General features: G+C 42.2%; 1 protein-coding gene across 1 annotated transcript; it reads left to right on the forward strand.

Moving 5' to 3' along the window:
* The first annotated feature begins 10,782 nt into the window (after nt 1-10,782).
* Nucleotides 10,783-23,650, forward strand: SEC61A1 (SEC61 translocon subunit alpha 1). The gene is made up of 12 exons (XM_035106451.2): nt 10,783-10,909; nt 12,494-12,561; nt 13,649-13,714; nt 13,820-13,898; nt 14,517-14,648; nt 14,784-14,893; nt 16,823-16,976; nt 17,999-18,159; nt 19,042-19,239; nt 20,397-20,588; nt 21,304-21,380; nt 22,116-23,650. Exons 1-12 carry the CDS (start codon nt 10,903-10,905, stop codon nt 22,300-22,302), a joined length of 1,431 nt encoding a protein of 476 aa, XP_034962342.1. The 5' UTR covers nt 10,783-10,902; the 3' UTR covers nt 22,303-23,650.
* Nucleotides 23,651-24,922: the final 1,272 nt, after the last annotated feature.

Genomic DNA, 24,922 nt, shown 5'->3' on the forward strand with positions numbered 1-24,922 from the left:
AAAAAAACTAAGATCATGGCCACTGGTCCCATCACCTCCTGGCAAATAGAAGGGGGAAGAATGGAGGCAGTGGGAGATTTTACTTTCTTGGGTTCCATGATCACTGCAAATGGTGACAGCAGTCACAAAATTAAAAGACGCCTGCTTCTTGGGAGAAAAGCAATGACAAACCTAGACAGCATCTTAAAATGCATCACCTTGCTGACAAAGGTCCGTATAGGTAAAGCTATGGTTTTCCCAGTAGTGATGCATGGAAGTCAGAGTTGGACCATAAAGAAGGCTGATCGCCGAAGAATTGATGCTTTTGAAGAATTGATGCTTTTGAAAAGACCCCGATGTTGGGAAAGATTGAGGTCAGAAGGAGAAGGGGACAACAGAGGATGAGTTGGTTGGACAGTGTTCTCGAAGCTACCAACGTGAGTTTGACCAAACTGTGGGAGGCAGTGGAAGACAGGAGTGCCTGGCGTGCTCTGGTCCATGGGGTCACGAAGAGTCGGACACGACTAAACAACAACAACAAGGTCTGATAGACTCCATTTGTGGAGAGGAAGGTCCTCTGCATTTCTCTTTGCCTCTCCAAACACTCCCACACAGCATAAGACCATTACAATGAACCCACCATACCTGTGTATCAGAACCATATTGGCAGGCTGGGACAGAAGAACGAGAATGGTGTGCAGGATGCCTTAGACTGCAAAGCTGCGCTGCTGTGGGGAACAAGCCCCTCTGTAATGCTGTGAACTCTCTTCCTCCACCCAGGTGTGCAGTATCTAGGTGTAAATTAAACCATGTATTTTAAAGCGCTACACTCTCTGACATGCCTGAATTCCCAATGGAAACACAACCCTGTAACTGCCTGGAATCTTGCTACCACTCAGCAGAGACTGGAGGTGGCACACAACCTTTGTAAGCATATAGGTCCTACGGCATCAAACATCCTGGTCTACTACAAACACTGTCTACTTTAGCTAAAATCACAGCAGTTTTGGAATGGAGGAATTAAGCCAAGTTGAGTTACAGGTATCTCAACAATGGTATCTCAGCGATCTGCCTGCATATTAAGCCCCTGTTTGAAAGCACCCTATGAGGATCCACACAGAGGGTCAGAAGTAGTAGTAAACTTGGTTAAAAAACAAAACCAAACCCCAAAGCCAGCTGCTGAATATCCTCAATTGCCAACATGTAGGAACCTTTGCTGTGGACACAACTGCTGGCCCTGCTGGAGTGGGTGTGTGCATGGACAACAAGGCCTCTGTTAAGAATGCCCAGGGTGGCACCTAGGTTGGTTATTACAGGTCTTTTATCACATACAGTCTATCTGTTTTGGCACATTATGGTTATAAGATTTCCTAATAGATAAAATGTCTTTTAAGTACCAGAGGGAGATCGGGGGTACAATACAATATAGCTTTTATTTATAAAGCCTTTTACAAATGTCCCAGGGAGCTATTTTGCAAAGGCAGGAGCGGACACTTACGGCACGATAACAACGAATCACAGTTCATTCACTGCACATCTAATGTCATGGGGTCTGGTTTCAGCTTTAGCTCTAAAACCAAACAGGGAATTTGCTTGGCGAGTTTCTGCTGCTAATGTCTTGACAGTATAATATTATCATTGTTTACATGGGGTGTACGGATGGGCAATCTTGACCATTTCAGTTTGTCTCCATCTCATTTTTCCAGTCTTAAATTCAATTCTACACATTTCCACATTAGTTAATCTCCCCCCCCCCCTTAAAATTAATCATGGAAATGAATCAACATCTTAGTGCAATTTCCTCTTATCTACGTGTTTGCATGCGAATTTACTTAAGGTACAAGTTTTTGCAAAGCAATGTTCCTTAATGTTATGCTTTTTTCTGCTATCTTTGTTAATATATGCCTTTTCTACACATTGGGGTAGAGAACTGCATTGCAAAATTCTGAAAAAATATGAATGTTGAAGGAAGGTTGTATTCTGTTTTGCATATTGTTCAAGACACTGGTGTATCTGGCTGCCCTTCCACTTGTGTTGCATCTGAATCCTCTCTCAGGCTCCTCTCCTGGGAGTAAGGATCTCTGTACAACCCAGCGGAGGTTACTGAGTGCAAGGGCCATCCCCTCTGGTGGGAGATCTGAGGCTCATGCGTACATGGGTCTCTCTAAATGCCGTCATCATGTAGCTTTGCAATTAGAATAACCATTGAATAATGTCAGGCATATGTGTAGATTCCATACAAAGTTTAAGCAAAGGCAGATTTATAAGTTAAACAGTCCTCCCACCTTGTGGCTAAGCTGAATATTACTGCCAAGATAGCATTTGCGTTAAATAATCAGAGGACGTAAATGCATATTAATCCCAAATGTGCATGGCGTGGAGAAAGTGGATAGAGAAAAGTATTTCCTCAGTCCCATAACACTAGAACTTGTGGATATCCAGGGAAGCTGAATGTTTGAAGATTCTGGACAGTTAAAAGGATGCACTTCGCCATGCAACACAAAAACTATGCAATTCGCTCCTACAGGAGGCAGTGATGGCCACCAATCTAGATGGCTTTAAAAGAGGATTAGATAAATTCTTGGGAGGAGAGGGCTATCCATGGCTACTAGCCGTAATGGTTATGCTCTGCCTTCACACCTGGAGACAGCAATACTTCTGAATACCACTTGCTGGAAACCACAGGAGGGGAGAGTGCTCTCATGCTCGAATCCTGCTTACAGGTTTCCCACAGGCATCTGGTCGGTCACTTTGAGAACAGATGCTGGGCTAAATAGACCATTGGCCAGATCCAGCAAGCTCTTCTTGGGTGCCATCTTAACACTTCAGAAGCTACGTGTGAAACATGTTTCATACAGTAATTATTAAAGTTGTTCCACCTAGCATTGTGATAGTCTATCAGATGCTCCACAAATACTTTTCATCACCTATTAAGAGCCAGAGGAGCTGAGCTATAGCACAAAGGGCAGTTGCTGACAAATTATCTATTTTATTTGTATAGGCTGAGACCTGTGTCTACTGCAATCAATATCCCTCACATGTAATAAAAAAAATCTGTCCACAAGGTGGGGGGGGGGACATTAACTTACCCAATGGAGACTATTACCCTAATCTGGTGGAGCAGAAAATCATTAGAAAGCTGCTTATTGGTCTAACTAGCTCAGTATTCTTTACACTGACTCTCTAGGGTTGCAGACAGAAACCCTGCAGACAGAGTTTCCAGCCTACAAAGAGGCAGCAAGGATTGAATTTGGGGCCTTCTCATGCAATGCACGTGCTCTGCCAGTGAGTTATGCTTTACTTCTTATATAAAGATGTGGCAAATTTTCCTTGTTTCAAGGATTTCCAGCTCTCAAAATGTACTGTAATTGAAAATCTCACAATATCATATTTGGTCTCTGTGTGCAAATGTTCAAGGATGCAATTGAAGGGTGGAGAAAAATCTATAGCAATGATGCTATGACCAAAAAATAGTGGAGAGGGGCAAGCTAACTACCAATCCTCCCCCCACTGCAGAACAGCTGGACCACATCAAGTTCATGCATAGGTCACAGGCAAGCTGGAAATAGTCAGCTCGGGTATCCACAGTGACCAGAGGAGAAATAACTGCTGGGAGGAGTGCAAAGAGAGAAAATGCCATGGTGCATCTGTAACAGCGAAATCGGATGCCTTCATCTGCCCCATCTGCAATAAAACATGTCTCTCCCATATTGGTCTCTAAAGCCACAGCAGGTTTGACTTTACCCCTAATAGTGCATTCTTCCATTGCCTTTTGAGACAGATGCCAACAATGTACACTTGCTGAGCATTGATCTGCCAAAAGGCTGGGTGCAGTGCCATCCCACTGAGCTCAAGCCAAGCAAGACCTTGTGATGAGTTTAGGAGGACAGAGGTCAGCTCCTTCTTCCACATGATATCACCTATACCTCCCAAGGGGCAAGAGAAAGCTGAAGGAATCAGCTGAGCTTCCTTATGTTGGCCAAGCCATGTGAGAATTCTAAGCATGGCCGCATAAAGAATGAATGCAGAGTTCCAAGGGAAAGGAGGAGATGAGGGACGGAATAAGAATGAGGACCGACAATATTATTCTACATGGGCTCAGTATGGTACCTCATCATTACAGTATTCCAGTATAAAGTGATGCCAGGAAAACCTGGAAAAATATTACCCTATTAAATTGGTTGTCTTGTACAAAATTCCCCGTCTATAAGGTTACTCATAGTATTACTGTGAGTAAACTCCTTTAATACCAACTCCAAAACACACACACACACACACACACACACACACACACACACACACACACAAAACCACAACTCTCAGATCTCAACATTTACCCATGTTTGGTCACGGTTTGGCAAAAAAACTCAGAATGAGTGTGGCTGAACACAGGCTAGAGTCTATTCTGTGGCAGTGCAGTCAAAAATGATTTTTTCTCTCTGCCTCCGTTGTGTCAATGTCAGATCAGGAAAAAGGCAGGGTAACAACAACAACAACATTCAAGAGCAATATTCTGAAGTGAATGGCTGTGCTTAATCTGACTTTTGGTACTAATTGTTGAAAGAAACTCCTTCAAGTATATATCAAGGCATGGAATTATTCTAAACAGATTCATTATACAGAATGGTTATCTAACAACCATTGTCTTAAATGAAGCAGTTGACATGCCTCTCCCATGTGTTCCTACCCATTCCCTGAGCTCATATTCAGAGACCCCTCTCTGAATGCCCTTGCAAGCTGAAATACGGTGGGTGGTCACAGGAGAAAAGGCCTTCTCAGCAGCAGTTCCTTGTTTATGGAATGTTCACTTGGAACCATATTTCATGTCTTTTTTTTTGTGTGCCAAGCAGATACCTTTTTATTTTCACTGGCTTTTAAATTTTCATTATTTTACCCCATCTTACTTTTCTGGAAGGTAGTGGATTTTGCTGTTTAGCATCGTTTTCAGCTTTCTGTCTTATATGGTTTATTTTAATTCAGCTTTTAGAATTGCATTTTTGTATTTTATGGTTTTGTTTTGTTTTTGCTACACGCTGCCCAGAAAAGGTGGCTAATAAATACAGTAAATTGTAAGAGCAGAAATAATAATACTAATAATACAAGGTGTTCAGAAGACCAAGCTCCCAATATTATTTTCCCAGCAGGTTGTGGCTCAGGGCACAACCCCATGGCCCTTGCAAATGTATCCCAGGTGATATGGGCATAGCCGAAGTTGCTTAACTTTTTTAGGAAGTTCAGCAGGGAATGCACATGTGCCACCACTTTCTGCCATGCAAGCCAATCAAGGTTGTGAAATTGGTGGATTGTCTGCCTCCAGTTTTCTCTCCCTTGAAGGGTAGGGTTGTTCTGCCCAGGTTGTAATATAGCCCCCAGTAACACACACATGCATATGTCACTAAAATCAATGGGGCTTAAATTAATTTAGGAGTGGTGTGGACTCTAAGGCCAGTACCTCAATCCCTAGGACTTCACGTGCCTTGCAAAGCCCATAACAGCATGAAAAGATTTAAAAGATGAGAAGGTAACAATTCCTTAAGTCCAATAAAATAAAATATACACACATATATCTATATCTATATATTAGAAAATTTGAAAACCACTATCATGTTTTCACAATCTTCTGAGGATGGAAGAAACTAGTTCAATACCATGCTTCTTAAAATATATTAAAAGAAATAGCATTTGCCTGGTGTTGAAAAGATGCAATGATGTGGGTTTCCTAGGGAAAAACGTTCCAAATAAGGAGAATCTCTCTCTCTCTCAATGTCACCATTCAAATTTCAGCAGGAAGGGGCATCCTGAAGAGTGCATCTTGTAATGTAGACGATCTTAAGATCTGGGTAGCCTCGTACGGTAAGTAGGGTACCTTCGGATACTGGGGTCCCAAACCATATATGTATGGCTTTATTACCGGTAGTTAAAACTAGCACCTTGAACTGGGCTTGGAAATGTAGTGGCAACCAATGTAAGCAAATGAGGACTGGCAAACATGTTCTGATAGTTTAATCCCCTTCAGCAACCTTGCTGCCAAATTCTGTCCTAACTGAAGTTCCTGGGTCATCTTCAAGGGCAGTGCCACGTATAACACATTGCAGTAATCCAATAATGGATGATTTATTCATGCCATATCAAAAAATAAGTATAAAGTTAGTGAAAGTTCAGATCATTGATTACAAACACATATGTCTGAAGAAGAGGAAGTTGTGTATGTGGTGTGTGAAGTGCTTTTTTTCTAAAAAAATGTTTAGGGGTACTCTCATTTTGACTCAAGAAAATCACCATTTTATAGTTCAAACCGGGAAAAATAAATACAGTAAATGGACAAAGTACAAAGATTCACAAAATGCTTAAGGGTATACGTACCCCTGCATACCCCCATAAAAAAAAGCACTGGGTGTGTGTATGTGTAGGTCCATTGTTTCACTCAACATTTCTGGATTATAAACGTGTAAAATATCCAGATGGTGCAACAAGCAGTGATCTGTGTAATGCTGATCACTGTGTCAGGCTGAGTATTGCCACCCAGACAGTGCATATATTTGAGGGCTTAGCTGTCCATTTCTTATTAGGACAGTAGTAGCACACAGAGCAAAACCCTTAGTTGTTTAGAGTTATTTCCCAAAGCCAACAACACCCTTCAAAATCTGACAGCTGCTCAAGGCCATGAATAGTGCAAACAGCTTTTATTAGCTATTCTTATCTCCCAGATAAAGGGATACTAGCATAAACAATCTATTGGACTGTATAGCTTGAAGAAAGAGTAGATAGAACAGTTCAGAAAAGACAAGCTGAGCTCCCCAAGGAGAAACACAGTCATCTTTCTCTGCCTAGCTATGGACAACCTGGACAAGAGTGTGGATTTCTATTTAAGGAACAGCAGCAGCAGCAGCATGGTAATCCGTAGTATTCTGCCATCTTTCAATATGCCATGGCCACATCAGGTTTTAACATCTCAAGATGGAGCAAAAATCCCACTGATTCTTTGTTGTTTAAGAAGAAAGTACTATTCTTCTTTTAGTAATTGAACTGACATTTGACTCTGTTGACCACAGCAAACTATGGCAAGCACTTAAAGAAATGGGAGTGCCTGATCATCTCATCTGTCTCCTGAGAAATCTCTATGTGGGACAAGAAGCTACAGTTAGAACTGGACATGGAATAACTGATTAGTTCAAAATTGGGAAAGAAGTACAACAAGGCTGTATATTGTCTCCCTGCTTATTTAACTTATATGCAGAAATCATCACGCGAAAGGCTGCACTGGATGAATCCCAAAATGGAATTAAGATTGCCGGAAGAAATATCAACAGCCTCAGATATGCTGATGACACAACCTTGATGGCAGAAAGTGAGGAGCAATTAAAGAACCTTTTAATGAGGGTGAAAGAGGAGAACGTAAAATATGGTCTGAAGCTCAACATCAAAAAAACTAAGATCATGGCCATTGGTCCCATCACCTCCTGGCAAATAGAAGGGGAAGAAATGGAGGCAGTGAAATGGGTTCCATGATCACTGCAGATGGTGACAGCAGTCACGAAATTAAAAGCCGCCTGCTTCTTGGGAGAAAAGCAATGACAAACCTAGACAGCATCTTAAAAAGCAGAGACATCACCTTGCCGACAAAGGTCCGTGTAGTTAAAGCTATGGTTTTCCCAGTAGTGATGTATGGAAGTCAGAGCTGGACCATAAAGAAGGTTGATTGCTAAAGAATTGGTTACAGGTAGGTAGCCGTGTTGGTCTGGATCGAAGTAAAATAAAAAAATTCCTTCAGTAGCACCTTAAAGACCAACTAAGTTTTTATTTTGGTATGAGCTTTCGTGTGCATGCACACTTCTTCAGATCGTATCTGAAGAAGTGTGCATGCACACGAAAGCTCATACCAAAATAAAAAATTAGTTGGTCTTTAAGGTGCTACTGAAGGAATTTTTTTATTTTGCTAAAGAATTGATGCTTTTGAATTATGGTGCTGGAGGAGACTTTTGAGAGTCCCATGGACTGCAAGAAGATCAAACCTATCCATTCTGAAGGAAATCAGCCCTGAGTGCTCACTGGAAAGACAGATCCTGAAGCTGAGGCTTCAATACTTTGGCCACCTCATGAGAAGAGAAGACTCCCTGGAAAAGACCCTGATGTTGGGAAAGATTGAGGGCACTAGGAGAAGGGGATGACAGAGGACAAGATGGTTGGACAGTGTTCTCAAAGCTACCAACATGAGTCTGACCAAACTGCGGGAGGCAGTGGAAGACAGGAGTGCCTGGCATGCTCTGGTCCACGGGGCCACGAAGAGTCGCACACGACTAAACGACTAAGCAACAAAGCAATTGAACTGACTGATATTTTTGTCTACAGTCACTGCCCATACATTCCATCCTCCAATCCTCTTTTGCTTCAATTCCTTTCCCATATCTCACACAAATAGGTCTTGTATTAAAAGCAATCTGACAACCTTCCAAAGAGACAGTCTCCAAGAACATCCCTCTAAAATAATGGAGGAAAAATATGTATATGGCTTCATACCATGATAGTTGAAAATGAACTTCCTTGATATATTTTGACTTACCAAGTGATGGAGAAAAAGTTATTTCTATCACTATCAGTATCTGCTTTTATATTTCTCCGAGGAACTGGGCTGGCCACTGTTGGAGACAGATGTTCTTTCCAGATGACCTGCTTATTGAGCATTCATCCCAATTTGCTTGCACAAAGTTTGTTGGAGGTTGCTTTACTGTGACAGTTTTTCTGAGCATTCACTCTTATTTATTTGTGGGGAGGTTGTATGGTGTCGCACCCAGCGATTGTTATCCCACCCCTTATAAACTGCCATTCCCACAATTCTTTGGGGAAAGCTGAGACTGTTGAAGTGGTGTAAGAGTGCTTTAAATATATGTAATGTATACAGTATATACCTACATATTCTAGGGTAAAGTGTGCATAAAAATGCACATATTTGTGGAATAATATACAAACATGCATCACATAATGGAAAGTTGTTTTGCAAAAATGTGTCTATTAGGAAAAATATACACACTAATATAGGATATGACAGCTGTTCTACCAGTATAGCGGTGGCATATTCTTCAGTACCATTCCCCTACTGTAGCTGGAGTATAGGGTTTCTGGATTAACAAAATCAAATATGATTAAGATTTATTTAATTGGGTGACAGTCCTCATGTTATTCTACAGATACTACTGTTAAGAAAGAACTGTCAGCCAAATTTAGGGATGGGCTTGTGAAGCCATTTTGTCCCTTACAGACAAAAACAAAGAAGCTGACATAGTCCCATTATCATAAAACAAGCCTCCACAAAATGAGCACAGATAGTCAAAGCCAACACCACACAGAGTGTATTTCAGAAGTTAACCTTTAAAATGACAAAGGCATAAATAGTGGTCACCAGAGTTGTATCTGACCAGAGGGATCCAAAGCCACACAAAATACTTACAACCAGTCTTGATGATCACATAATAAAAAGTTTAGTTGAAAATCCACTGGATTCCTTCATGGGTGTCACATCCATACACTACAATTTCTTTTTTCTTTTTAATGTGAACTTGCTGTTTGACAGAGATTTCTTTATCCACTCTTGAAACAAATAGCCCCAAGGCACTTAGAACTTGCCATGATTGCCTCAGATATTGGCACCAGATCTTAAAAGGTTGGTGACTACATACACTTTCAATAAAACAATGTCACAAGTGCACGTTTTGTTTATATCAGATCTCTCAAGGTACACTGCTTGCACATTCCAATGGAGATCCCTTGCATAATGTGGACCGTATTGTACTTGATTTGGTGTGGAACTGTGGATGATTGAATTGACATCTTGCAATTTCAGGGATCACTTATTCCAGAAGTGAACTTAGGTGGCTTAAATGCCATTGAGAGAAGAACCAAAATGGGGCCACCGGGAAGCGAGTGAGACACCCATATGCTCAAATCCAAAGATTTTCGGGGGGGGGTATTATATCAAAGAACTTAATTTTGGCAGGGGGTGGGTAACAGTTCCACACCACACGCCTCCCTCAAAGAATTCAGGGAACTGTAGTTTGTTAAGGGTGCTCTGTGAGGGGAAACCATAGTGCCCAGGGTTCTTTGTATACCTGGCGTAGCTCTGCCCTCCGTTGAAAAACCAGAACGGAACAGAATGGCCAGTTGGGAGGAGAAGCAAGGCTGCTGAAAAGAATTACTGTATCCCTAGCAAGCGAGAATATACATTGCAACATTTTTGTGAAAGGTCTCACTTGCTTCCGCTACTTAAAAAACCCCTGCAGCTCTTCAGTGTCCCCATTTTTTGATAGGTTGACTTGCAACTACCACTGAGCATTACTTTGGCTCCAATCCTTAAAGGAAAAGCGCGTGCGTCACCCTACCACCCCCGGCCTCTCTTGCCTGGAAGCCGACCCTCGCCTGGGAAACTGCCCTTGACTCGCTTTGATTTGTTTTCATGGCGACTACGGCAGAACCACAATTCCCAGCATGCCAAGGGTTACCGCTGACGCTACGGGACGCGACGCTTCCCAGCCCCGTTAGGCCACCTCCAACTGACCAGCCTTAACCACACCCGCACTAAGAACCAGAAAGGAAACGATTTTCTTCCCTCCCTCCCAACAATACCGCGCTACGCTCGGTTACAGAGTACTCGCTCAGTGACGTGCCGCCGTGACGTAAACCGCGTATGTTAAGGCAAGGCCTCAGAGGACGCTGGGAACTGTAGTCCTATGAGTGGGGAAGCCTCTACTGCGCCTGCGTAGATATGCTTGCCTGTTAGCGCGCGGGCGAGGTGCGGGGGGGGGGCGGTGCGTGGCAGGAAGCGGAAGGAGGCCGGGAAGGCTCAAGTAACTGACGTGTCTCTCCGAGAAAGGAGCCTGGAGTCTGCGCTTCTGCTTGGTCCTTCCCTTTTCCGCGTCGAGAGCGCCCAAGATGGGGAGTGAGTATCGGCGTCGCTGCTTGAGGGAGGGAAGGCGGAGAGCCGGTCCTGCAGCCGCCGCCGCCGCTGTGGCGGGCGAGAAGCGGAGGGCGTCCGCGTGGACTGGGGGCGCGAGGGGCGAGGCGGCTGCAGGAAGGTCGAAGCGCTTCCGTCAGTGGCAGGGAGACGAAATGGCGGCTGGGGAGGGAGGCTGGGGGAGGACGACTCCCCTCGAAACGGGGAAGGAACGGGAGGCCGCAGGATCCCCCCGGCTGAGGATTCAAGGGCAGGTGCGGGAACTGTCAGCGGCCCTCGGCTTCGTTACGGGGGATCAGTTGCCCGTTACGTGCCTCTGCCCTGCCAGGACTGCGCTGGGGCGGAGGTGGGGGGACCTCACCCTCTTTAGACGCGGAGGCTTACGTGGCCGCCCCTTAAAGGCTCGCAAAACGATCCACGTTCGCTTCTTCGTGATCGTTGCAGCGCCGGCCTGGAATGGCAAATTCGGCGTTGCCCCACCACCACCCTAAGGTCGCAGAGTGCGCCCGAGGTGCGGCTTAAATGGGTGGCTGTTTAACACCCAAGGGGGAATCTTCTATACATATATAGATAGATATGAGAAACTAGTAAGTATTTTATATGGGAAACTAGAATCACTAATAAATTGATACAATCCAGTGTGGATTATGGAAGAATTTTGTCCTTTTCATTGCATTGCCACCCTGTAAACACAAATTTTCTGAGTGGTTTAGATAATAATGTGTTAAAAAAGCAGCTCGGGTTGCATAACCATAACGTTTCAAGTACAATGTAATGCTCTTCATTGGGAGGGAAACTCTTTCAGATATTGTTTACAATATGCAGAAATCATTCTTCTTTTACACACGTATCTAATTGTGACCCTTGTGTGAAGATAACTCTTTCCTTCTCTTTTTGCCTCCTGCTTCCCAATGCAAACATGTTTGTCTTGCTATGTGCCGTTAAAGTGTAAAGAGGGCACAATGACCCACAGTGGAAGCCACAGTGGGCTGCTCCTGCTATCTATTTGCATTCCTTCAAAATAAGTACAAGGCAATTTTAATTTCTTAGATTTTCATCTGTGCTACGGTACTATTGAATAACCTTATTATCTGGCAGCTTCATTTATACTGCTCTTCTTAGTTCTGCTTCTAGGAAAAGACAAAACCAAAATTTGATAACATGCCTAGTAAAAATGCATTTTTAAAAATGGCAATGTTGGGTTGCTTGCATGATAAACACTAGTTTTAATACATGTGAAGTTTCAAAGTAATGCTAACACCAACCGTGATTCTAGTGAAAGTAGCCTTTCAGTTTGGAAATAAGATTCTGAAAGTACAGCCACCTCAATGCATAGGATCTCCATTGGAGTGCCAGTGGGAAATATGCTTGTGCCAGTCCTGAGCCTTTGCTCAGACAGGGAATGAAGGTTCACTGTGACTTACTCAGGGTTATCATATAGGTTAGTGGCTAGGCAAGGTTTAAATTTGGGGCTTCTAGGTTCAAGCCTAACTCCCTGGCTCTTAAATTGGCTGATAAGGACCTTGTGAAATCCATATATCTGTTCTCTTTTCATACCTTTTTTTACAGTTAAATTTCTTGAAGTAATCAAGCCCTTCTGTGTTATCTTACCTGAGATCCAAAAGCCAGAAAGAAAGGTAAGTATGCTTAAATCAATATTTGCAGGAGTTACTGCTAGGAGATGAGTTTGCTTATATTATATTTTATTCTACTTTTCAGATAAATATTGTCTCTCAAAAGAAGCTTGCATAGTTAAAATGACGGAAAGCTACTGCTTTCAGGCTTTATAACAGAAAATGCACTTGAATGAAGGGGAAAGGTACAGAAAGGAGATCAGTTTGACAGTGTAAAAACAAGTTAGTGAGTTGTAAGCTGGCATTTATAGCCAGTCTGATCTCCCCTTACTGTCGGTCTAAACATTAGGAAGAACTTCCTGACAGTAAGAGCTGTTCGGCAGTGGAATTTGCTGCCAAGAAGTGTGGTGGAGTCTCCTCCTTTGGAGGTCTTTAAGCGGAGGCTTGACGTCCATATGTCAGGAATGCTTTGATGGTGTTTCCTGCTTGGCAGGGGGTTGGACTGGATGGCCCTTGTGGTCTCTTCCAATTCTATGATTCTATGGTCTTGCTTGGGTTGAGGTGCTGTGACTAACTCACCAGCCCTTGTTCCACTGACCAGTGACAGAAGCTCTCCGATTCCAAGGCATCTGGAGCTGAGCTCTTAGGGAAGGGAGGGTGGGCAACCTCTGCTGCTGCTCTTCCCCTGACTGATGGATGGGGCCAAGCTGATCTTCCCCCTTGCTTTGATGTTATTTATGGAGAGCCGGGGGTTGAACCTTCAGTTGGCCCCTTGGCCTGCTGTCCAGTGTTAAGAAAGCTGTATATGTTGAATACAGTTAGATTGGTAAATGTTGCCATAAGTTACCTTGTACATTTGTGCAGGCATGTCTGTAACTTAAGCACATGTGTTGGATTCCCGGCTAAGGCACTGTGCAACATATGTACAAGAGTACAACATTAGCAATTCTATGCTGAAATGTTACCAAGCAACTGGAAAATAAATTGATATTCATCTGAGGTCCTGGTTATGTTTTCTTTTGCCATGGTACTGTTTCTCTACCTTGCTTTCAGTGAACCTAAGGCTTGTATTTTAACAATTTCTTCTAGCCTCAAACACATGGTGGTAGTGACTTCTTTTATTTATTCTTTTATTTATTCCTTTCTTTAGATCCAGTTTAAAGAAAAAGTACTATGGACAGCTATTACCCTCTTCATATTTTTGGTTTGTTGCCAGGTATGCATATTACATTATTTCAAACTTTCCTTTAAATTTAAAGTTTAAACCAAATCCAGGGAGCTAAGCCTGTGTTGATGTAATTGTCTTCTCTTGGAAATTCAGATTCCCCTGTTTGGAATTATGTCATCAGACTCAGCAGATCCATTCTATTGGATGAGAGTAATTTTGGCTTCAAACAGAGGTAAGAATGTCTCACTTAGCAAATGACTCTGCCATCTGCTGTGAGATTTTACACTTTAATACTAAGTAGCAAAACCGAGTGGATCCTACCACTAACTTAAGCATTTTGATGTGCCACCGACTTCATTGTTAGAGAATTTGGCAACTACCTAACTTGCCCATTGAAACTCTGAAACATCAGTGTGCATAACTCACTGATCCGTGGCCCAGATATTGAAATTGGGAAATGGAATTTTGGCTTATCTCCATGGCTGTGATGATGCTATAGTATAAAAATGGGAATATGTAAATGTGATAGTGCTCAGAACATTTCAAGTGGCTTCGGCATAATTCATACATGTTTTCTCAGTAGTCCTTCCTAACCTATGTTCCAGAATTATTGTATTGTCATTGTGTTGCTGATTGAGGTCTGGGTTGCTGACCGTGATACAAAGATGCAGAAGAATGATGAATCATTTGGAAAGGAGTGGAGCTTCAGTTATGATCCAAATGCTTTCCCCTCCACAGTGCACATCTTTGGCCCTCTCCACATGTGCAGTGACTAGCTGGGAGGGTTGGCAGGAAAACTATGTTTTTTTCCTTACCGTTTATCTGTCATTCTGATTTCCACATCCAACAGGCACACTGATGGAGCTGGGCATTTCTCCCATTGTCACCTCTGGTCTCATCATGCAGTTGCTGGCTGGTGCCAAAATAATTGAAGTTGGGGATACGCCAAAAGACAGAGCTCTGTTCAATGGGGCACAGAAATGTAAGTATCAGGAGACATAACAGAGCTTGCCATCTGGATTGGCTTAATGCCTTATGCAGATACTGATGAATTGTATCCTCTCGGGTAATTGGAGGCTAGGTTAATTCAGTCTTTTCTTGTGGATTCATTCCTCAGTGTTCGGCATGATTATCACCATTGGCCAATCTATCGTTTATGTAATGACGGGGATGTATGGAGACCCATCAGAGATGGGAGCTGGAATCTGTCTGCTGATTACCATTCAGGTATTATTATTATTTTTTTGTATTGGACTACTCATTGAGTGGATTTAGAAGATCTGTGGTTCAGTTGAGCTTCTACAGACACCATCATTTTATAGTTAAGCACACTGCTTTATCCCCTAGTTGTCCTTGCAGTATATTAATTGAATCTAGAATGCATTTACCAATCATCCTGAGGCTTCATTATTAGGCATGGCTAAAAAAAAAAATGTAAAGGACCCCATAACGGTTAAATTCAGTCAAAGGTGACTGGGGTGCGGCGCTCATCTCGCTTCAGGCCGAGGGAGCAGGTGTTTGTCCACAGACAGCTTTCCAGATCATGTGGCCAGCATGACTAAACCGCTTCTGGCACAACGAAACACCGTGACGGAAGTCAGAGCACACAGAAACACCGTTTATCTTCCTGCCACTGTAGTACCTATTTATCTACTTGCACTGGTGTGCTTTTAAACTGCTAGGTTGGTAGAAAAAGGGACAGAGCAACAGGAGCTCACCCCATTGTGCAGATTTGAACCACCGACCTTCCAATCAGCAAGCGCAAGAGGCTCAGTGGTTTAGACCACAGCGCCACCCACATCCCTTTTATTAGGCATGGTATTCTTCATAGAAGCCTTGCATCTCTAGATATATTGAGTGCGTAGTTAGCTCCTAGGTTCCTCGTAAATATTATGGATAAATTTATAGGGAAGTTTTTAATATTTGATGTTTTATCAGTTTTTTATTATTAATATTCTGTTGGGAGCCGCCCAGAGTAATTATTATTACTATTATAGAAGACCAGCTGTTAGCCATGACGGCTAGGAATGGAAATCTCCCAGAGCTGGTTGCTAGAATCTAGGAACAAATGGAGGATGACTTAACGGCATCCTACTTCAGAGTGATTCCTTGCTACGTATGTTGACCAGTCTTGCCAAAATAGGATATCTGAACTGTACTAACATTTGGCTTAACACAATGTAAAAATTTTCATGCCATATTGATCTTCAGAGTAACAGTTCAATTCATCTTCTGTATGCTGGTTTGAAGACTATGGGTTGTTAACAGTATTTACATTAGTACATCTATTCTCTTTATGGCCAAAGGGCTTTTAAGCATTGGGTTCACTATAAATCGTTTAGACCTGTGTGCTGCTTTTGTGCACCTGGGCCATCAAAGTCATATTGTGTGAGCAGAGCCAGTGTAGCTCAAGTGATGGTGGTGTATGTGGTCTAGGAATAATAATAGGAAAATGGGGATTCAGTATCTGCACAGCTGTTGCTTTATTGCCGGGAAGAGAAACCCCTTGAGATGCTGTTGAACTCCCATCTACCCCAGCCAGCCAGTCGTCCAATATAGTGGAAGTTGTAGTCCCAAAAAACATTGACGGACACAGCTTCCCGGCCATTGACTTATTGGTTAGTGTTTGGAGCTGCACTTGACTTCTTCCCCTTCTATAAGGGAGATTGACCATAATTTCATATACATGATAAACAACATAGATGCTGTGGGAGAGCTAACAAACAATACATGCAGCTCAGTTGATCAACTGCTGCGCATGAAACCTAACAACCAATCCAAAAGCTAAAAACTTACTTAAAAGGTGTAAAAGTTGTATTGTACAATCAACTTTCACTGCCCCCCCCCAAATATCCTTAGCTGCTGCTAAGTTATGAACAGCTTAGGAACAGCTTAGAAAGTTGAGTTTACATGATGCTTTATTTACCTCACGTCCAAAGGAACTTCAGTTCATGTATCTCTGACTTGTGTACTTATGCTTTCAGTAATAACCATGTCAAAAAGTATAAATCAAAGATTAAAACAGATAATTGTAATGTGTGCTGCATAAGCAGACATTTGCAGAAAGCGCTGACACTTTATTTAGCAGCCCCTCTATTAAAGTGATCAGGTATGGTTGTGGTGACTCTGGAAAATAATTCATGTTTGGTTTTGCAGCTCTTTGTGGCTGGATTGATCGTTCTTCTCTTGGATGAACTTCTGCAAAAGGGGTATGGTCTTGGTTCTGGCATTTCCCTCTTCATTGCCACTAACATCTGTGAGACTATTGTCTGGAAGGCATTCAGCCCAACCACAGTAAACACCGGCCGAGGTAACCTCATACATGCGTGTTCTTTGTTTCACTGGAAGCGTATCAGTTCCTCAGTTAAGTGACTCGGTGCCCCTGTGGATTGGATCAAAAGTTGGGTATTCTTTGGGGAAATGTTTTAAAAAAACACATACAAATGCATACCAGTACAATAAGGGCGTCAGTATTCCTCCGAAGCCACGAAATATTGAGTGTCAATTGGAAAAGAGATGGAAGACTTGAGAGTGGGGAGTGAACTGGTTTACCTGAACCATTAACAATTAACAGTATCTTTGCTGGCTGGCTGGAACCCTGAGCAGGATTGCTTCTTTTTGGAGGTGAGGATGTTCATTTTATTGGAGGTCTCACTTCTCGGAAGAGTAGACTGACTGGGGAAGCTATCTTACTATTTTTCACTTGCATTTTTTTGGTACCCTTCCTGCATTAAACTCGGGGACCTTTACTTAGGCTTTTTTTTTTTGCTATGCAATAAATTGAATATAAAGGAGAGTTCATTCTTTCCTTTTTAAACTCCAGTTTTAAGATTACTGCTTCAGTGAGTTTCATTTTTGTGTGTGATGTTAATGCATGGTTAGAGGGGATAATGTACCTCTGTAAGCAATGATTGCTAGTAGCTGCAAGTAAGAACGTTTAGTCCCTCCTATGCTATCGCTGCCTGGGTCGTTAGATCAGTTTGGAGGGGGCTTTCTCAGTGATTGTGCCCAAACTCTGGCATTCTCCCCATTATATCATTGATGCAACTTGACTGGGCTATGGAAGACCAGTCTTTCGCCCCTCAGACCTTTCAACCTGCTCTGGAGGTTATGATTGCTTTACTGTGGTACATTCTGGTTTTTAACTGAATTTTGTGTGTTTATTGGCTTAATTTCATTGTAAACTACTCTGGGACTGCACTGGTGAAAAGCAGTTTATAACCTTTTAAAACAAATTATTATAAATTTTGTACAATTGGTTCAAAAGCCACACTAATAAATGTCAAATTATATGCAACTAACCATCTCTTCATCACTTTTCTCACTTTTAAGGCATGGAATTTGAAGGAGCCATCATTGCCCTGTTCCATCTGCTGGCTACTCGCACAGATAAAGTCAGAGCTCTCAGGGAAGCCTTTTACCGTCAGAACCTCCCCAACCTTATGAACCTGATTGCCACCATATTCGTCTTTGCTGTTGTCATCTACTTCCAGGCAAGTAGAATTATTGAATGTTACTTAAATCTAAACAAGATGACAACAATAGCTGCTTACTAACAGAATGCTTGTTACAACATTTGTGACTGGGTCTCAAAATGTCCCTGAGTTTAAACTCTGTTTCTACCAGTTTCAATGGCCTAATTTTAGTGGCTTTCATCCACGTTATCTTTTGGCCCTTGTTTCTCATAAGTTCATCCGAACTAATCCTCAGAAGACCCTTTCTTCATGGCCTTTGACATCCTCTTAATCATTTCCAACTTTATCCAAGCTATAAATATTGTAATGGGATCTACCCATTCTCCCTTTTTTCTGTACTGTTTTAGATTGCTAGTTCCTTAGGGGAGCAGCCTGTTGCGTACCTAAATTTGGAAAGCCCTACTTACTAAGGCTAATAGCACTCTATAAATAACACCCAAGCATGCTATGACCACAGCAAGTGTATTCATAATGGCCTTAATAGACCCTCATACACAAAGTATTTCTCTTTGCTTCTAAAAAGCATTCTGCTCTCAAGTTATCTCCCCCCCCCCAGGTATAAATCAATCATATACTGAAAAAATGGGTTGCACTATTAAAGGAGATTTGATGCTCCTTCATAACAAATTCTCTTTTAAAAACAACCCTAATGCACTGGGAAGTGTGAATGATGCTGGATGGTATCACATAACTTCCATGCAAACAAATCAGAACGATTGCTCAGTAAGCAGCAATCTTTAACCACTGTGCAAATTTTATGCAAGCAAGTCAGGGTGGAATGTTGAAACTGGTAATCCAGAAGAACTCCGAGATTACTGAAGGTTTTTAGGTTCTCTTCAAGTGCACTGTTACTAAGAATTGTTTGTTTTTGTATTTAACACTAACTTTTGCAATCTGCAGGGTTTCAGAGTGGATCTCCCTATAAAATCTGCCCGCTACCGTGGCCAGTATAACACTTACCCAATCAAACTCTTCTATACCTCCAATATTCCCATCATCCTTCAATCTGCGCTGGTGTCCAATTTATATGTGATCTCCCAGATGCTCTCCGCTCGTTTCAGTGGCAACTTACTTGTCAGCCTGCTGGGCACTTGGTCTGTAAGTATCCGCTTGATAAGATCTGTCCTGGATCTTGCAGCTTTAAACATAAAACCTGCTTTTTATTCGGGCTTGTACACTGACTCAAGTATAAATCATGAGCTGAATTGGTGTCATTCAGGGGTTTTTGCAATGACTGGGGGCAGGTTGGGCTAGTCCTGGAACAATTCCCCCTTTCCCAAGCTGACTCATTAAAAAAAGGGCAATCCAGAAGAAGAAATTGCTCTCAAAAGCCAAACTCAGTGTCGCCATGTTTCCAAAATTAAAACAAAATAAACTAAAACACCATATAAAGAAGATGCTGAGATAGGCTCAGGGGATAGGTGTAGGAGCAGAACTGAGCTTCATTGTATTCTCACCTAATGCTCCCAGTCAAGGGCTAACAGCAGTGAGGTCATGCTAGGAGATACCTGTTCGGCAGGATAAATCACCTTTGTAGAGGCTAACTTGTTGCCAAGTTTCATGCTGCTATGTGAAAGCACAATATAATTTTGGCTGGCTTGATTTCCTAATGCAAGTCAATGGGATTTCCACAGATGAGTATTTTCTAGAACTGGGGTGGGCTGGATTGGGCTGGGTCAAATCAGGTTAACACATTGATCCCACAAATCAGATTGGGCGTCCATGCACAGCCCTAGTTTTTTGCACGCAGGATGAATGAGACTGCAATTTTATACACACCTGAAAGTAAATTATTCTATTTTTATATCTTTCTTTATACCCCATCTCGAGGCAGCTTACAGGTAAAAACAAGAATCGCTAAAACATAGGACAAAAGCATAATTTAAAACAATTAAACATGTATAGAATTAAAACTATATATGACGATAAAACTATAAATCGCACTGAACCCCTAAGGAACAATTTTCAGTAGGCAAGCATAGGATTGTGTTGTGAGTGACGAACGTGTAAGGTTTGTTTTAGGAGCAAAGTGGCTTTCATACCATGCCTTGCTGGATTTTTGTGTCCTTGCCAGGTACTATATTTAGCACTTGTCTTGCAGTAGCTGTAATAGAGTTTCTCAACACATACATGGAGAAACCTGTGGAGGTTTACGGTTGTTATATTTGAATTCTGTGGGCATAAAAGTGACCTTTGGTGGCTGCATAATACCTGTTCACTTAAGGCACAATCCAAACTGTCCACTTTGATTGCAGGATACTTCGTCTGGTGGTCCCGCCCGTTCATACCCCGTCGGTGGTCTCTGTTATTACCTGTCGCCTCCGGAGTCATTTACTTCTGTTCTGGAAGATCCTGTCCATGCAGTTGTTTACATTGTGTTCATGTTGGGTTCCTGTGCTTTCTTTTCTAAAACTTGGATTGAAGTGTCTGGCTCTTCTGCCAAAGATGTAAGTAAATAACATGGACCCTGCAGCTCTGGATGCTTCTCTCCTCCCTCTTGAAAAACCATAATGCTTCCCTTGCTTTGTCATTTAGCAGAAGGTGCAGTTAGTTCTGTGTCTATTGTCACTATAGAATATATTTGTATTTATGGAAGGATCAGGTTTGACGAAGCAGAATAGGATACCAGCAAGCATTTTTAATTTTAAAACATGACTCCATGATACCTCCCACTTGCTCAAAATGTCACTCCCTGCCTAAGCTCTTCATCTTCCTAAGCCAAGTCTGGTATCTTTCAAGGTTGTCTGTTTAACAAGAGAGGGGACAGTCATGAGCTTGCCTTGGACAAAATGGGTTTAGACCCACAAAAGCTCATGCTACAATATATTAAGTCCTTAAGATGGAGACGATTCATGTTTCAGCTTGTGAACGTTCATAGTTCATTTCTTATTGCAAACCATTTTCTTGAGGTTACCTGAAAAGATGGTCTGCTTTCCATGGGCAGATATTGAGACATGCCTCTCATCAACTTTTATATCTTTTTAGTTTGCTTTTCAGAAATATTTATAATACTGCTACTTCAGAAGTCCAGCCTTGCCATTTTTAATAGTTCTTAAATGAGGAGCATTGACACCTCTAGGTTCTCATTTATAGGCAGTTCATCTTACTAACTGACTATAAAAAGACCTAAGCTTCTTTTCTTTGTTACTTTGGCTAATGCAGGTTGCTAAACAACTGAAAGAGCAGCAGATGGTTATGAGGGGTCATAGAGAAACCTCTATGGTTCATGAACTCAACAGGTGAGTTACAAACATGCACAGATTCATTATTATTATAATGCTATATTTAGTCAATAATTATTATTATTTATATCCCGCCCATCTGGCTGGGTTTCCTCAGCCACTCTGGGCGGCTCCCAACAGAATTAATGATAATAATAAAAAAGCAATAAAACATCAGACATTAAAAACTTCCCTGGACAGGGCTGCTTTCAGATGTCTTCCAAAAGTCAGATAGTTGTTTATTTCCTTGATATCTGATGGGAGGGTGTTCCACAGGGTGGGTGCCACTACTGAGAAGGCCCTCTGTCTGGTTCCCTGTAATCTCACTTCTCACAATGAGGGAACCACCAGAAGGCCCTCGGCACTGGACCTCAGTGTCCGGGCTGAATGATGGGGGTGGAGATGCTCCTTCAGGTATACTTGGCTGAGGCCATTATGCTTCTAATGCTCTTGCAGTGTTGTAGAGTTGTTGTTTTTTGCATGCCATCAAGATCCTAGCTTTATAAGAGCATCTGTTAATTCCTGAGAATACCCAGTTTCATGTTTGTTTCTAGCCTCATTGTTTGCTGACTTTTCTTAATATTTGTTGCAATTTGATGCATAGCTATCTTTCTCTGGATTCTTCCCCTGTGTCTTAACTATCTAAACCTACAAAACATTTTTTCCACTGACTGTGTTAGTTGTGCCTGAAGATGATGCTAGTAATGTCTCTTCATATCTAATTACTTTCCTTCTCATTGTGTCTCTTGTCAGATACATTCCTACAGCAGCTGCATTTGGTGGCCTCTGCATTGGTGCTCTCTCTGTGTTGGCAGACTTCCTTGGGGCAATTGGATCAGGCACAGGAATCTTGTTGGCTGTTACTATCATTTACCAATACTTTGAAATCTTTGTAAAGGAGCAGAGCGAAGTTGGCAGCATGGGAGCGCTTCTCTTCTAAGTGCATTGTCCCATGGACCCTTGGGGCGTATGAAGAGTGTTCTAGGATTTTTTTAAAAAATCAGGTGAAAAAGATTAACAGCGGCATAGTAACATGGGCACACTGCATTAATAGGAACAGTTATTTTAATGTTTTCCAAAGCACATTCCTTTGGTTCAGACTTTGTTAATATTCAGTTAATGTTTTATAAATTGCTGGAAAATGTGCAAAAAAAAACTTTTTAGAAAAGAAGGGTTTTTTGTTAATTATTGCTGGAAGCAACTTCTAAAATCTGGTTTAGTTTTGGTTATTTACTCTTCTCTGCCTCTCCCTCTCCCCTGGTCCTATCCCAGGATTTCTCAAGCTTTTCCAACTGCAGTTTAAAGTGGGACAATAGAGTGCAGTGGACCTTATCCTATCCATGTGGAACATCCCCTTCCCCTACTCCCCATGCACTCCCAAAATTGGGTCCAGGAGGACTGCTGGGGGAAGGGGAAGTCATGTCTGCCTGTGTGGTGCTGGATCTCTCCCTATCTCTTTGGTAGCGAGAGAGATATTTCCCACCCATCATCCCAGTACCTATCTATTACTTTGTCCTGAGTACATTTCTTCACTCTTCCTCCAGGGTACTACAAATTTTGGGACTGCCAGATATCTCGTCAGGTACTCTGGTTCTTGTGCTTCAGTGCAGACTGTTGGCTTCTGACTGTTGCCTCACTTTTGCAGGTGATATGTTCTTTCTGTCAGTAGAAAACTCAGATCATGGGAAGAAATAATCATGCCTCAGAATTGTACATTGAACAAACACAGACCTTGTACGAGTAATTCCACACAGAAAGCCTGACATTTCCAAGATGGATGTTGTCTGTATTCTTATATCCTGAGAAGAACAGTGTGGTACAGTATTCCTCCTGGAAGTTACCAAACTCTTAAAAGTTCTTATCTGCCATCACGTTAAAGTAAGTTCTGTCCTAGCAGCTATGAGTGCTACAGTCATCCTGCTTGCTGAAGAATACACAGAAGCTGCTGCTCATTAAACTTGCATATCGCTCCAGAACATTTTTTTTACCAACTTTTTCTGGAACACTGACTTCAAATCATGCACGTTGATGCCAGCCTTAGAAATACCTTCCCTATCTCTCATGAACCTAGCTGGAGAGCAGTGATGGCATTTCTCTGGAGGCCTAATGGCTTTTGCTTATTTCCAGGACAACTCCTACCAAATAGGAGAAGTAGCCATAAAGTCTTTAAGGAGTTTTGCCCCATCTTTAAAATTCCTTAAAAACTCAACTTCTGTTAGGATATATTGGTGGTTGTAAGGTGTTTTGTGTGTATTGTATAGGACCAAATAAAAACACTTGGTATAAAAGGAAGCCTGCAAATAAATTCTCCCCTTGTCAAGGTGATACTTGCCTTGTTCCCACTTGAAAAGGGATAGGCCAGAAAGATTCTCTTCTACTGCCGGTCCGTATCTATCTACCTAGATTTCTTAACTGGCATTTAAAATATGACTGTTTCTACCTTGACAAAGGCCATGTTGGAAGGAGGCCAGCAGCTTCCCCAGACAAAAGCAAGCAGGCACCAGAGTTCTTGGCCTCTGAGCCATACCATTCAACCAGTGTTCATTTGACAGAACAGCCTTGCTGACAGTGTGGAGGAGAGTACTCAAATGTACTGTAAATGTGCTGCAGGCAGTTCAAAGCAGCTGGTGGCCTTTTCAAGGGCAGGTGTGGGTTCAGATTTGTAGGTGCCGAAGCAGAGTTTTTCAATGACTGCAATTGAACTGGAATCCTCCTATTTCAGCCTGGATATACTTTGGACAATTGATCCTTAAAAAACAAGTGAATCACACACTTATGTGCATCTTGCTTTCTGTGACCAGAGTCGCCATGGTTTCTTTTGATAGGTGCAGCCTGAATGAGGGACTTGAATTAGAGTTTGAGAGGAAGTACTTGCTCAAGGTGCTCTTGAAAATGAGGTGGTGCTTGATTTTCTCTGTGAAAATGGCCACTCCAGTTTTCATTCTAATAGTTCCAAGGCAAATACTGCATTTTCCCTTTCTCCCCCCTCCCCATTTTGAAAAGGTTGAACTTTAAACAGACCGTAACATGCAATGTAATTTTTACAACACTGTGTTGTATCCAACAGTGTTGCACAACTGATGGTGTGGCTTCTGTCAATGGAATGGGGAGGGAAGCTATTTTCAGTAGTCCTCTCCACAGATCTGCAGCACAGGGTTGGAAGATGCCCCAGAACAAGTGTGGTTACAGACAGATGAAGAATTGCTGAGAACTGTTTCTCTCCCTGTTCCACTAACAAAAGCCTTAACCATCAGCTGTGAGAGACATTAGTATTGCCCTCATATTTCAGATCGAGTGGATCAAGCTAAGAACAAGTGGCTTGCTAGCCTCATGTAATACATTGTGACGGTAACATTTGAGTCAGCTTGAGTCAAGAAGTCTCATGAGCTCAGTAGGTCTTGCTTCCAAATACAGTCGTACCTTGGATCTTGGAACACCTTGGCTCCCGAACAATCAAAACCTGGAAGTGAGTGTTCCGGTTTTCGAATGATTTTCGGAAGCCAAATGTCCAGCATGGCTTCCGATTGGCTGCAGGAGCTTCCAATCAGAAGCCGCGCTTT

This window comes from Zootoca vivipara, chromosome 2 (assembly GCF_963506605.1).
Source record: "Zootoca vivipara chromosome 2, rZooViv1.1, whole genome shotgun sequence".
Classification (NCBI taxonomy): domain Eukaryota; kingdom Metazoa; phylum Chordata; class Lepidosauria; order Squamata; family Lacertidae; genus Zootoca; species Zootoca vivipara.

Excerpts from the sequence above, each read along its gene's own strand:
- SEC61A1 (XM_035106451.2), top strand. Across the intron at positions 14,894-16,822 it reads GTCTGCTGATTACCATTCAG|CTCTTTGTGGCTGGATTGAT; the intron begins GTATTATTATTA and ends TTGGTTTTGCAG. Across the intron at positions 21,381-22,115 it reads ATGGTTCATGAACTCAACAG|ATACATTCCTACAGCAGCTG; the intron begins GTGAGTTACAAA and ends GTCTCTTGTCAG.